At 57.9% G+C, this 13,598-nt stretch overlaps 5 protein-coding genes across 5 annotated transcripts; all 5 read right to left on the bottom strand.

The window, feature by feature from the left end:
* Positions 1-54: 54 nt before the first annotated feature.
* Positions 55-1,552, bottom strand: L226DRAFT_564940 (homeobox-domain-containing protein; the record flags this gene model as incomplete). Its single annotated transcript, XM_067683719.1, has 2 exons — positions 55-1,183; positions 1,257-1,552. 2 exons carry the CDS (start codon positions 1,550-1,552, stop codon positions 55-57), a joined length of 1,425 nt encoding a protein of 474 aa, XP_067542930.1.
* A 504-nt stretch (positions 1,553-2,056) lies between these two features.
* L226DRAFT_450284 (uncharacterized protein) lies at positions 2,057-4,540 on the bottom strand (the record flags this gene model as incomplete). The annotated part of the gene is made up of 4 exons (XM_067674937.1): positions 2,057-2,480; positions 2,538-3,715; positions 3,778-4,161; positions 4,229-4,540. The coding sequence occupies 4 exons, from the start codon at positions 4,538-4,540 to the stop codon at positions 2,057-2,059; spliced, it is 2,298 nt and encodes a 765-aa protein (XP_067542931.1).
* Positions 4,541-5,208: 668 nt separating this feature from the next.
* L226DRAFT_564942 (uncharacterized protein) lies at positions 5,209-6,203 on the bottom strand (the record flags this gene model as incomplete). The annotated part of the gene is made up of 2 exons (XM_067683720.1): positions 5,209-5,950; positions 6,004-6,203. 2 exons carry the CDS (start codon positions 6,201-6,203, stop codon positions 5,209-5,211), a joined length of 942 nt encoding a protein of 313 aa, XP_067542932.1.
* A 351-nt stretch (positions 6,204-6,554) lies between these two features.
* Positions 6,555-8,786, bottom strand: L226DRAFT_23918 (uncharacterized protein). The gene is made up of 3 exons (XM_067673151.1): positions 8,508-8,786; positions 6,659-8,456; positions 6,555-6,559 (listed from the first exon to the last, which is right to left on the bottom strand). The coding sequence occupies exons 1-2, from the start codon at positions 8,549-8,551 to the stop codon at positions 6,662-6,664; spliced, it is 1,839 nt and encodes a 612-aa protein (XP_067542933.1). The 5' UTR covers positions 8,552-8,786; the 3' UTR covers positions 6,555-6,559; positions 6,659-6,661.
* Positions 8,787-10,326: 1,540 nt separating this feature from the next.
* On the bottom strand, positions 10,327-13,373 carry L226DRAFT_528533 (uncharacterized protein). Its single transcript, XM_067679389.1, has 3 exons — positions 11,298-13,373; positions 10,904-11,225; positions 10,327-10,840 (listed from the first exon to the last, which is right to left on the bottom strand). The coding sequence occupies exons 1-3, from the start codon at positions 13,316-13,318 to the stop codon at positions 10,658-10,660; spliced, it is 2,526 nt and encodes an 841-aa protein (XP_067542934.1). The 5' UTR covers positions 13,319-13,373; the 3' UTR covers positions 10,327-10,657.
* Between the last annotated feature and the right edge of the window lie 225 nt (positions 13,374-13,598).

Here is a 13,598-nt window from a genome sequence, read left to right on the forward strand (position 1 = left end):
GATAGAATGTGTGCTTCTACTGACTTAGAGTGAAGGTTTAGGATAATATGCGATCTAGAGTAGGTTAACCGAGTGCTTGAGACCGAGAAGAAGGGTTGCACCAAAGACGAGGTCGGGGGAACAGATCGTATGGTACTCCTCCGGAATATGGAGGCGCCGACGCTTCGAGGGCCCGAAGGCGTCATTCCCTTCCCTACGACGGCCACGCGACGCAAGATCATCTTCGAAGTCGCTACTCTCCCCGGAAGAGTCGTCCTCGTCTCGGTACACAAACAGGCCGTGCTTGCGACGCGCGGCGGAGTTTGCGCATGCCCAGTCTAGATTTGGTTTGTAAGATTGTAGGGTGCTCGAAGAGGTATTGCTAGAGTTTCTGAGAGGCAGTGTGCTGGTAGTGCTAGGAGGCGAATCGAACGTGAGGGGAGTTGTAGTGCAATGATTGTGTTGAGGACTGGATGGAGACGAGGCCTTGAAATGGACATGACGGAATGCATCGCGTGAGGAATCGCGTACGGTAACGGAACTTGCGCGGGAGGATGAGAGGGTAGGCTCTAAGAGATCTCTGGGTATCCGGGCCCCATGTACTGGGGAGTTGGCTGCATCCATGGCAGACACCGAGTCCTCACCACCAGAGGAGACCATGATCTCCGGTACTGTTACTGGACGACGACGGGTGCGAGTCTCGCCTTGAAGGTGGCCAATCGCTGCCTGCGAAGTGCTGGTATATTTCTTCGCTTGGCGAGGGGCCTTCTGCACTCTCTGCCTCTGGGAAGAATTCAGAACTTCCGGGCGAAATTTCGCAACGAAATCCGGCAAACGCGGGGTCCGTGTCTGGGCTGTAGTTCCTGAATGCGACGTCGCCGTGAAATCCGGCAAAGGACTCGTTTCTGTCTCCGTGGTCGTCTGTGCTTGGTCCGACGATGTGACTTGAACCGCCCACAGAGGACTCGGGGCAGAAGTTACTGAGGCCTTCCGGGTCGTAAGCTTCACGCGCTTGTCAGCAGCGCGAGCGGGCAGCGGCTTGACAGGACGCTTACGAGGGCCTGCATGTTGAAGGGCGGGCGACGGGGTCGTCTCTGGGGTACTGCTGGCCTGCGGAGCTCTTGCAATAACTGCGGAAGTTGAAGGCTTCCGTCGTCTGTCTTGTCTCCTATTCTGGAACCAGATCATGACACTCTTAAGGGTCCTGCGAGAGGAAGGGGTGGAATGGTGGTTTGTACACTTGCATTTCAAGGAAATTGGCACTGGCAATGACTTACATGCCAATCTCCCTCGCCAATCCATCCTTCTCCTCTCTGCTCGGATGGGTATTGGCCTGATACAGCTCCTCCAGCCTCTGAAGCTGGTGGTCGGTCATCTTGTGCCTCGGCCGCTTATCCTGGAGGGCGCGTCGAACGAAGACAGGCTCCATAGACGAGGCTTTCATAACCGCAACATTCGGAAAAGGTTGTGCGTCGACTTCGGTAGAGTCTGGTGTCGATCCGGCTTTGGCGGGCACGCTGCGAGAGCCAGAGCGGGTCTTGCGTGGAAAGGGGGAGGACACCACGGTTGTCATTATGGGTCGTGAGCTGGTCGTATACGGTAGGATTGGTCGTGATTAGGATGGTGTAGCGTAGGAGGGTATATATCCCATGAGGATGCGGCTGTCCGCAGAGGGCAAGCCGCGTCTTGGAGCGTGCTGTCAGCCGCAAGTGTGGACGGCAGCACGTCGGACTCGCCCTTTATGGCTCCCGCGTCACGGTCTCGTGACCGTGTTCCTTTAGGAAACGTTTGCCGACGTCACTCACTTGCTATACGAGTACAGCCAGACGAGGTTGCAAGGGAGGGTACAAATGACAAGCTATGGTATTGGGAAAAGTCACAAAATCATGACACAAGCCAAAAAAAAAGAATAGTGCACGTAAATGGTGAGTATAGTACGGGTCCACAAGGGTCCATTGCAGCCAACTACCACTTCAAAACATCGTCCAGCCGCGCTAGCCGGCCTGTACTGTCCGCCCACTTCATGATAGTCCATGCATATAGTATGTAGGTGAGCTGTAGGGATGAGATGATCTCTCTAAGGGTGACTCGTCAGTGACCAATCGTCGATCGCGACCGCAGATGGCGTCTTGAAGTCGCTCGACGACATGCCGTCCCACTGCGGGTTGAACAGCACCTGTAGCGAGTACGTGCCGGCGGGCAGGCTGATCATGACCACCGTGACGCCCGGGTTCTCCTGATCTGACGCGCCATCGGGCAGCGCGGGGTCGTCCGAGAAGCGCACCGCCGGACCTGTGGTCACGCTGACGCCGTTCGGAGGGTTCAAGATCGTCATCTGCAGCGTCTTGTCACCAATCTTCAGCGTCGCAGACGTGCCGTCGACCGTAACGGTCGCGTTGGTATGCATACGCCACATGATGTCGCCGGACGCGTTGATATCGTCCTGCAGAAGAACCTGCTTGCGGCCGTTGATCATGCGGATACCGCGCTTGAACGACGTGCTGGGACAATGCCATCAGGACCCTACAGCCAAGACAGTTGGGTGAGACAAGACTTACACGCCGTCGTATGCGCTGGAGAGGTCAGCGGTGAAGTACGCGGTCGAGTCACTGGGCACCTGAAGGACTGTGCTCGAGTCCTGCTTCGTGCCCGACGAGTCGAACTTGATCGACGGCGCGGCACTAACGAGCTGGTTTGCCTTGTTGACGAGGATCGTGTTCTGGCCCTCCGTCCGCTTGCGGTAGTACAACCACCTCTGGCTGTCCTGAGCATCGCTCGAGAAGTAGCCGGGGGAGAGGTAGTCGCCCGATCCGAGCTCACCCGCCCAGCGCGTGCCCATCGCGTCGAGGACAAAGTCACCGCAGTCCAGATCGTTGTGCGTCTGGTGGCCCTGCAGCTTACCGGCCTTGATCGCGACGTACAGCGCGTCCTCGTCCGTCCAGGAGCTGCGCATCGCCGCCCACTGATCCGTGTTGTTGTCGAAGACGTGATCAAGTGCAAGCCCGTCCCAGAACGCGCCCGAGACTGTGGGGTTGTACCAAAACATACTGTTCGGCTCGGGGGCGTCATGCTGGTCGCGCTGGAAGAGGACGTACTCCGGGTGCTTGAGCTGGTCACCCCAGAAGATGAGCGAGTTCGCGGTCGTGGAGAACTTGTTCGGGCCGTGGTCGCCATACGCGAAGAGCGATCCGGGGCCGGTCACATACATGTGGAAGAGACCGGTCTTCTCGAGGTCAGGGTTTGTGGAGAGCAAACCGAAGTCGGAGCCCGCCGCGGTCATTAGCGACGAGGTCATCTCGGCAGCACCGGTAGTACCGAAGTACCAATAGTTCGCGGTTTCGGACCACGTGCCGTCATCGGAGACGGCGGTCATGCAATTCGCAAGGGTGTTCGGGATCGTCTTTGCGATGATCTGTTCGGCAATGCCGCTCGTATCGTCACCGAGGATGGCAAGGGAACCCATTGTAAGACCGCTGTTGCTGACGCAGTTCCAGTTGCCGTCGACGCTGGCCCACCAGGCGCTGCCGTTCGAGTAGATTTCCAGACCTGGCTGAAGACCGTAGAAGATCATCGACGAGCGGATCTGGCTCTTCTGCTCATCAGTCCACGCACTATACAGCCAGTCATAGCCGATAGCGAACGCGGCCGTGAACTCTGCGGTGTCGAGGAAGTGCCCTGGATTCCACTTGGTCTGATCATCGGGACCAAATGATGTTGTACCGTTTCCAGCAGCGTTCTGGCAGGGTCAAAGATACTTAGCCTGATGCTCGAGCAGAATGCAAATAGACCGGCTCTCACCTGGAGCTCCAGGAATGTCCTGTCGATCCACTTGGTGTCGTTGGTCATCCGGTACACATACGCGAATGCCTTGACGCGCATCTTGATCTCACGGGCGTTGTCCAAAATACCGCTGCTGCCGTCCATGTGGTACACGACCGGTGGCAAACCATAGTACGCGGTGGCATTTCCGAAAATAGTCTCGTTCCAGGCCTTCAGGTAAGGGTCGTTCGGAATGAGTTGCGGAAGCGCTTCCCACTTGTACGCGGGGGCAATGAGACGCGGACGGTCCGAGCGCACGGAGGTGGGGGAAGGGTCTGAGGGCTGGAAGGGGTCTGCGGGCCATGCGATTGCGGCGTTGGAGGAGGGGTGGAACGTGGGGGTCGTGTACGCGGCCGTGTTAGTCTGAGCGAGCGGCACAGAGTCAGGGGGGGCGCTTGGATGCCGGTTGCAGAATGCAGAGAGCACTCACCGTGGAGGGGTATATCGGAAGGAGATACTGGCTGTCGGTGCCCGTAGGGAAGATGCCAATTTCTTGCTTGATGCTCGCTGCCTGGCTAGCGGCAGCTTCACCGGTAGGGGAAGAGCTAGCCGCGGCATTGGAGGAGGAGGAGGACGACTTCGAGTTATTGTGCGCGCGGCTACCAAGAACACCACCGAGGACGGCAGCGAGGATGACAGCTATGGCGACGGGGACGCCAATCCAGAACCATTTCCTGCTTGCGCGTTTATGTTGAGGTTGGGATGTGGTGAGACCATAGGTCTCGTTGGGATAGTCGTTCATGACGTCCAAGCGAGGCTAATCAGGCCGCAGGGCGGGGACGGAGCGGCCGAGCGGGCGCAGAAGGGTGCTAAAAGAGCGACAGGGAAAAGACAAACAGATCAGACCGCAGAAGCGAGGGGGGAAAAGATGGGTCGTCTCCTGCTGTGGGGGTCGTGAAAGTTTTGGGAGAGGAGGAATGGGGGAGGGTCGAGGCGGTGGACGTCGGAGGGGCCCCGGGATGTCATATGTATGAAGCACGGGCTGGTGTCCCCGTGCAGCCTCCCGCGCTCTCTGACAGCCGCACAGCAACCATGCCTCGAGCCGCGCCGAGTGCCCGCGCCGGACTGGAACACCCTCGCCCTCGATTTCGTTCAAATTCCCTCAACACGGATGCTGCATAGGTATAACGGCAGAAATGCGGCGGTATAAAGACAACATGCACGGAGATGCGTATCTACAGAAGAATAAGTACCATCGTAAATAGTCATGGCGCGGTCGTGGACTCGTCTCTAGAGCGTGTCAGCCTCCATGTGTGCGGGACGCGCCCACACGGGCGCAACTACAGCTGCAAGCGTACATGAAATATATGCAAAAGTCTTCCGATGTGTTGGTTCCAGTCCGGTGTTCGTACAAAGCGCACATAGTCCTCCTTCTCCGATTCGGATCCCTCGAGGATGATGGGAGTCTACTCAGGCCGTCGGTTCAGGTGCTTTGAAGCCTAGCAGGGCAATTGCGGCTTCCATGTCCGTGTGCTTGCCTGGCACGAGCTGCTTGACTTCCTCAACATCGCATTCACCATTCACAGAGACGATGAATGGCGGGAGTAGCTCAGTGCTCGCGTTTGGGGTAATTGCTTCGTCCTCTTCTTCTGTCTCGGTGTCGTCACCAGGCGACGAGCTTTTCCTGACGGGCGTCGAATCCAAGACGAGCATGGGAACGTCGCTGTCCTCCTTCCCATCCTCCTGCGCAGCTCGGAGGTGCTTCGCACGGACACTCGCTCGCCTTTCGGCGCGCGCCTTCGCACACGCCCATTCCAGCGATCGGAGTCTTTTAGCGCACGGATCGAGAGCGAGAAGCGGCTCGCCGCGGCTGGGCGAAGAGGGCCGGGTGGGAGGAGACGAAGGCAGGAGCTCCCAGATCTCCTTCGACGTCTCGGAGGAGCATGCTCGACGTTTCGGTGTAACTGGGACGCGGGGACACAGACGGTATGTGGTGAACGTGGTCTTCGGTTTGTATGGGAGCTCGCGCGACGATGCGACATGGTCCAAGGAGAGCGCGGAGTCGCTAGGCGCCAAGGTCTTGGGTCCTCCAAGTGGACGTACGTGCTTGTTCTCGGGCAGCGAGCCCTTCGACCATCCACCGATGCCATGCCATGTCTTCTTCAAGCTGCGGCGCTTGTTTTGAAACCAGGAGTTGACTGCTTTCATCTCCCTAGAGGCACAATGTCAGCAAACACGGACCGAAAACGCGTTGACTACACGCACATTCCAAGCTCTGACGCAAGCAATGCACGCTCCTCCCTTGACGGGTGTGTCTTCACTTCAAACACAGATACGAGCGCACTGGTTTGCGACGGCGCAAGACGTCGACGCGTGGGTGGATGTGTACCCGTGTGCCGGACAGGGCCCGCCATTGGGGAGTTGGACGAACAGGCGGAAATGGTCGGGGAGAGGAGAACAGACATGCCGGTAGACTGCATGCGGTAAGGACTTGAGGGATGCTGGTGGTGGCTAGGAGAGTCTTACCATGCGTGGGGAGAGATTAATGGCCAAAGGCAACCCGTTCGACGTCGAACCGCGCCTCCCATCCACGAAACGCGTATATACAGCCAAACAACGCGCCTCACGTGCCTCACTCGCCTCCTCACCTGATATGGCGCCTATTCGGCGTTTAATGGTCGAACTTGCGAACAGTTGCGAACTTGTTGAGTTTGACCAGGCTGCAGCGAACGGTATGAACCTACTAGCGAGCTCAAGAACCAGCAGTGCCTTATTTATACGACGTATAACCAATATATTGCGGCAATAGGGAGGAACATGTCTAACTAACGTATGTCGTCCGCCGCGCCGAGTCGTACATTATGAAGCAAGTATAGAGATAGATCAGTCACGTATTCATTCCATGTATACAAGTGCTCACAGATCAGGAGCGCATGTTGGGAGGGAAGTAGTACGGGGCCTGGATCCGCATACTCTTGTCGACCGTGCGTATCATCTCCCTGTAGATGTCCATCTCTGTAGGCGAAGGCTTTAGGCCCTCCACGGCCTCCAACGCCCCCACGCTATTCTTGATCTTCTCGCGTTCATCGGCAGGGAGAATCTGAAGGTATATGTCGGGAATATACACCTTCTTGAATGGCACCCCAAGCGCCTGCCTGCCCGTAGTCAATGTGGAGATCTCGTCCCCGGGGTTCTGCTTGTGGAAGTATAGGTACTCCAGGTTCGGGAGGAGAACAGGGAGCTCGACTTCCCGGTCACCATGCTTCTCCTTCCATGAGCGGATGTACGCGTCCATCCGCATCTGCGTCCAGTACTGGGTCGGGTCCTGGTAGAACGCATCCAGGATGGTGCGTTTCGTCGCCACAACCTTGAGCATCTTGATACGCGGCATGGACTCGAGCCAAAGCACCGCCTTGCGCATGATCGCATCGGACTTGGGCAGCTCGAGCGTGACGATGGAGAGCATCTGAAGCTCGGGAAACATGCCTCTCATCATGTCGAGCGTCTGGCTATAGTCCTGTCCGCCGAGGTGCACGAGCGAGAGGGCCATGAGGCGCGGGGCATGGATGTGGCTGAGCATGTACATGGAGAAGAGGCAACTGACATCCCCGATGAGGAGCTCGCGGAGGTTGGGTACCTCCACGCGGCGGATGCCGGAGATGGGGCGCTGAGTCCACCGAGGGCCGGCGGCGTCAAGGGAGAGCTTGTACAGTGCGGGCGACGTCTCGAGCATCTCGGTGAACCTCTCGGAGGTGGGGCAAGACTGGACGCACATTCGACGGAAGTCCACCGTCTGCAGATTCGTCCATTGGATCTTCGCGAAGTCGATCGCGACGCCGTCAAGGCAGAGCCAGCGAAGTCTCGGGGCTGGAAAGAGGTTCAAAGGAATGGGGGAATCGACCTTCTCGGGTGGCCACAGGTATGGTAGGGAAGTGCGGTGAACCTCGTACCGTTCGAGAGACGTAGGAGCGCCCGCTTCTCCGAACCGCTTCATGAAGTGTTCGACCAACTCGGAAGACTCAAACCTCACGACGATGATACGGATCTGAGAGATCTTGGGGAGGAGGGCATCCAGGAGATAGTCCAGCTGAGGGATGGTCATTGGCTGCACTGTCTCCCCGGCTCTTACGAACTCCTTGTCCCCGAAGCGGACGTCAAGGGGAGAGGTGCCTGCCCGCTCGAGGAAGGTGAAGGATCGCGACCATGGGTATTTGTCAAGGAACCAGACAGAGTTCCAAAGAGTCTGGTCAGCGATGGCGACCTCGCGGAAGTGCTTGCAGGTCGAGGTCAGGGACTTGCGGGTGTAATCGGCCTCAAATGGACCTGGCACGCTCCAGACGGCGTATCGGAAGATGGTGCTGAGGATCTCTTCGGGAAGCTGGCGGATAGGAAAGTGCTGCCACAATAAGAGCCTGCGCGTCGCTCGGGCGCGGAAGAGAACTGCCTCGATGTCGAGGCTGTAGCGGCCAAGGGCTAGACGTCGAAACTCGAGGTCCTTGATGCTCAAGTTGAGGAACCGCAGGCGAGTCTTGAAAGCCTTCTGCATGTCATCCCGTAACTCGAGCTCGTCCGCCCTATGCATGACGTAGGCACCGCCTTCGACCCTCTCTGGTCGCAACTTTGGCTCCTCGATCGTCCGCAGAGTCTCCCGCAGAGCCTCATCGCTCCACCAGAGCTCGTACAACTTCGGCTGAGGCCAATTCAACACCCCGACCGGGCTATAAGACAGTTGTCAGCAGCACAGTTACGGCGACAGCCCATGTACGCACCCGTAGACATAGCGAGACTCATATTGCGATGTGTTCTCGGCCATGATTCAGATTTATGCGCGTACGTCGATGATTAGCGAGCGGGAGGGCGTGCAAGCGGTGGTGAGGGTAGACGAGGGTAGACGAGGGGGTTTATGTAGGACACCAGAGACCCGCTTTGGCCGTGGTCAGGATGGGGGACTTGACGACCTTGTTGGAGGAGTGCGCTTGTAATTGTCTGCGGAGTGCATGGATGGGGATGATCGATTTTGAGTCGCGGAGCCGCAATGGAGGGTCAAAGGGAGCGAAGCGACCTACGCAAACAACTCTGTTTGCCTCTGTGGGCGGCCCTCCTACCAAACGCGCGTTAGTCCATCATCCCGCAGTTCAACGCTGCCTATATCCATCTACTCACCGACTTCAAATACAATGGCGAGACCAGGATGCGTTGCTGGACACCGCTCAGACAGGGGTCCGCTGGTAGGTATGGGGCAAGTAAGCGAGGGCGGAGCTCGAAGCAGCTGCGCACCGGGGCTGACGTAGACCACAGAACGTTTGTTCTCGCGCTGATTCCTTTCTTCTCGCTTGGACACAGAAGATGAAACTCTACGACACAGCCGGGGCTGAGCCCTTTTATGCGCTGCCCAGGGCACTATGTGAAACGTCACGAACGTTCTATTGTTCCCAGCGGACACCTCCGTCTGGCCCATCGTGCACGCCTGCTGCAGCCATTTGGAGTCAAAATCTAGTAACTTTCTCCCTATGCAAGGCTCCTAGCGCGTGTGCTGCACTTGTGGGACCGAGTCGCCCTCAACGATCAATGGACAAAGCAACGTACATTTATACCTGTTTACCTGCGCAATTCCGGACAGGATTGCGCACTGACATTCGGTCAGTAATATTGCTACCGTCGGAACTGTGGGAACGGACTCACTCACGTTTTCACCAGCATCGCCGAACGCACGCAGGAAATGGATGGTTTACGGGCCGAAGGGCGGATTAGACGCCCAACAGTCTATTTGCTTCCGCGATCGTTGGACTTAGTCTGCTGGACTAAATAGGACAAGTTAGAATGCGGTCTACGCCACCGTCTTGCCTGTTCCACTGCGTGGCTAACCCGCCTCTTCAGACTCTCGACTTCAATTTGCACCCTCTTTCGGAGGTCCTGCGAGAACGTTCATTACGTCGCCGGTCTATCCACCCAGGTTGGCATTGATGACATAAAATCCCACATGGCGACTTCTGGCGATACTCGAGTCGGGGAACTCCGGAATGCCCTGGCATGCCTGAAGTCGCTCGAGAGTCGAAACCTGATCATCACCCGAAGATCCTTTGCCGGGTGGCACAGTACAGGAGCCCCCGTGCCTGTCATGCAGACGCCGCATCGTGTCAATTAGCAGCTCGTTGTCTGTGAGATGCGTGTCTCTATTCATTTTCATTACAATAACACTGGCACGTAGGTGTCCTGTATGCAACGAGGCTCGGCATGGCATGCTGCACAACTGCTCGCAGGTACAGAGACGATCTGCTCAGATTTGTGCGACTTAGGCGTGGGCTTCTCGTGATCGCTTCTCGAAGGTCGGCGTTCAGATAGGCTTCCACAGACAGCGTTTTAAGATCGTGATTGTCGCGCCAAAAAGTACCGAGTGGCACATCGCGCTGTCGGGTATCTCGAGGACTTTCAGTACCCAGCTGTTAAATCCCCCACGAACACCCAGCACCATTCTGCAGCGTATGATACTTACTTCCGTCGGATGCATGCTTCACTTCATAGCTCGCCTGCCCTTCCTTACACTCCTACATTAATCATCGGCGACGTCGATCACTCGTCCTGTTCGTTTGTCACGCGATATGTTTTGGCTGCGAAGCACTATACTGATATATTCTACGAGAGTACAGTACACCACAATTTTTCGGAATATGTGAGGCTTACCTTACTACCTTACTACGTATACGAGAAACAAAAGGGTTTTGTTTGGATTGGGGTTTACGGTGAGAGGGATTGAGAACGAGAACGAAGACGGAGGGAAAGCACAACCTACGAAGACCCTGACGACCAACGAAGGCTGCACGTCGTCCGATAAATGAAGCTTAAACAGATCACAGCACCAGCACGACGCCACATATCTTACACGTCCTTCATGAGCGACCTCGGGAGACGGCTCGTAGGCTCAGTTGGCCCGGGTACCTGAGCCTGAGGCCTGCGGCTCAGGAGCGGGGGAGGTCTGGAGGAGTTCCTCGACGACCTCGGTCACGATGGAGTCCTCGCGCTCCTTGCTCACCTCACCATGGCGCGGAACGCGTGACTCGACCTTCGAGGTCAACACCGGGTACTTAGTAGGTGTGAAGCCCATCTGCGGAACAAAGCAACTCAGCCAGGGTCCTTCCAATACGGGCAGACAATAAAAAATACGTACATCACTAAGGCGTCGCACGATGGATTCAGCCGCCGCGGCGCGACCAGCGTGGGTGCTCATGCCAGAGCCAAATGTGCCCCAGGATGCGTCACGGCGATGACCATGGCCGGTACCGTGCACTGTATGCGACCTCCGAGGGACGCTGTAGAGCTCAAGTTGGGGGAACGGACCACGGGCGTTGCTGACGATCTGAGGTTCTTCCTGGACACGAGGTGCTTCCTGGACAGGGTTGTCTTGAGGGGGAGCGGTCGAAGGTTCGCCGACAGGGCGAACTGCGGGTTCCTGGGCATCACGCGGGGTGATTGGACTGTCCTTCATCTCGCTGAGGAGGAAACGAAGACGACGGTCAGCACGCATGCCGCCACGGAAACCTCCACGGAATGGGCCTACGCACCTGTCCGTTGAAACGTTCATCCGATGCTTCTTGCGCTCCTGGCGCAGACGGCGATACTTCTCCTTCTCGGCAATGTAGGCCTCCTTCGCAGCCTGCAGAGACCTCTTGGCAGCATCGGGAGACTCCGTCGAAGTAACGCCGTACATAGTGACTTCCGCATCATCCGCGCTGGCATTGGGTCGGGGAGGGGGAGGAGGAAGACCTGGGACTGTATCGGCCCAGTCACGATGGTGATGAGCGTGCCAGCCGCGACCCATGGTGAACGGGTCGTCTTCAAAGTCCCAGTCGCGAGGACCACCGCGCATGTGAGGAGGACCAAAGGGTGGCGGTCCACCGAAGTGACCACGATGAAGAGGGGGTGGGCCGACAGGACTGTCGCCCATGGGGAACGAACCACCGCGATGATGACCGAAACGGCCGCCGAACATAGGCGGCGGACCCGCGGGACTGTCGTCAGGAGGGAAGTGTCCATGGTGATGGTGTCCGAACGGACCAGGAGGGGGAGGGGGCACAGGCGGAGGGCCCTGAGGAGGAGGAGGAGGAGGACCGGGAGGGGCCTGGAATGTACCGAAGGGAGGAAGAGGAGGAGGGGGCCCTGAGAACGGGACGCCTCCCGAAAACGGACCACTTTCGTCCCAGTGGGAACCAAATGAGCCCCAAGAAGGCGGGCCACCACGACCAAACCCTCCGCGGCCACGGAAGCTTCCTCCACGTCCACGAGGTCCTGCGCCTCGGCCGCGACCACCGAATCCGTCCCAGGAATCGCCCCAGAGATGATGGCCCAAACCGCGACCGAAGGGTCTCTCGCGCAGGGGAGTAGAAGTGGTTGGCTCCCCGGCAGCAGGCTGCGCATGAGGATCTCCGGCCTGCGCACCTGTGATGTCCGCAATGACCCGGATAACGTTACCTATGGCATCCGCGACCCTGCGGCCAGCAGCGTCCTCAGCAGCACGCCTGCTGTCGCTGGCAACTTGACGGAGCTCGTCCGCGCCGAGTATGGCGCTGCGACGGACTTCTTCCGCGGCGCGAGCAACCTGCTCACGGTGGGACTGCCAGTACGTGCCGTCAGATACATTGCGGACGATATTGCGAATGCCCTCGGAGAGCTCTGGGTGGGAAGCAAGTATGGTGGAGAGGTTGGCAAAAAGCTCAGCGACGTCGTTGGCGATGTTGACCTGAGAGGACATGTTGTCGAGATCGGGAAGGGGAGGGTCGTCTTCTCCAGACGGCTGATCCGCCGGGTTAGGAGTCCTGGCCTTGGGGGTGGGAGTGCGAGTCGTCAGGGCCGTAGACGTACGGCTGCGACTGCCGCGCCTGTTGTGCACCGACAGGACGTGGATAGGATGCTTCGGGCTGAACTCCTCGGCAATAACAGACTGAGTGGATGAGACAGTGTCGGGAGTGCGCGAGCGCAAGTCCTCCGAACGGGCGCGACCCTTGCCCTTTTCTGCGGTGGGCGTAGGGATAATCTCAGGAAGGGTGTTGGTAGTGCCAGTAGTGGTCGAGCTGTCATCATGATCCTGCCTGCTAAACTGCGAGACGTCTGCATCACTGTCGAGGACCTCAACGAACGCATGGGGTCGAGCAGAGTCGAGTATGCCTCCAATGCCGGATGGGATGGGCTGCCACCCGTCGTCGACTTCCATCTCAAAGAGGACGGGGGCAGAGCGACCGAACGTGTTACGATAGTTCATGGCAGAGGTAGTGCGGGGAGTCTCAGGAAGGGGCTTATCGTTGTGGAGTGCATCGAGGTCGCGCACGGCGAACTTGACCAGAATAAGCTCACCGTCGTTCCTTTGCTGAGCAGCAGACTGATAGAAGTCCTGAAGCTCCTCTTCGGAACTAAGGGTCACTTCGTCCCCGTCGTTATCAACGTACGAGACGCCAATGCTGGGAACGGGGATGTTGTACAGAGCTTCGATCTTGGCGGCGAGCACGTCCCATGAAGGTTTCTCGGGGAAGGTGACGCGGCGGACAAGACCATCGGGGGGTCTGGAGAACTTGAACTGGATGGGAGACATGGCTAGGATGATGTCGGCGGAGGAGCTTGGAGCCCTGGCTTTATAGTGTTCAGAGGAGAGCGGTCCTAGTCATTCAGACTCCGCTGCGCAGTGTGCGATCGAGAGTTAGACTCTAGGCGCCCGCTGCGCGAACCTTCGGCACCGCATTCCGCAACTCAATCGGCGCGTTGGACGCCCCGCCTCGGAGTCCGCAGGCTTGCGAGTCGCCGCGGCACATCGCAAGGAATGGTTTTTCCATGCACGGACCTTCGAAAACTTGACTCACAAACGGCAGACAAGT

The sequence above is a fragment of the Lentinus tigrinus genome (assembly GCF_003813185.1).
Source record: "Lentinus tigrinus ALCF2SS1-7 unplaced genomic scaffold L226scaffold_1, whole genome shotgun sequence".
In the NCBI taxonomy this organism is placed as follows: domain Eukaryota; kingdom Fungi; phylum Basidiomycota; class Agaricomycetes; order Polyporales; family Polyporaceae; genus Lentinus; species Lentinus tigrinus.

Bases quoted from the DNA above. Each gene is read 5' to 3' on its own strand.
- L226DRAFT_23918 (XM_067673151.1), bottom strand. From the start codon at position 8,551: ATGGCCGAGAACACATCGCAATATGAGTCTCGCTATGTCTACGG. The intron at 8,457-8,507 runs GTGCGTACATGG...ACTGTCTTATAG, and splicing joins GAGTCTCGCTATGTCTACGG to CCCGGTCGGGGTGTTGAATT.
- L226DRAFT_528533 (XM_067679389.1), bottom strand. From the start codon at position 13,318: ATGTCTCCCATCCAGTTCAAGTTCTCCAGACCCCCCGATGGTCTTGTC. The intron at 11,226-11,297 runs GTGCGTAGGCCC...TTTCCTCCTCAG, and splicing joins ATGAACGTTTCAACGGACAG to CGAGATGAAGGACAGTCCAA. The intron at 10,841-10,903 runs GTACGTATTTTT...TTTGTTCCGCAG, and splicing joins TCGTGCGACGCCTTAGTGAT to ATGGGCTTCACACCTACTAA.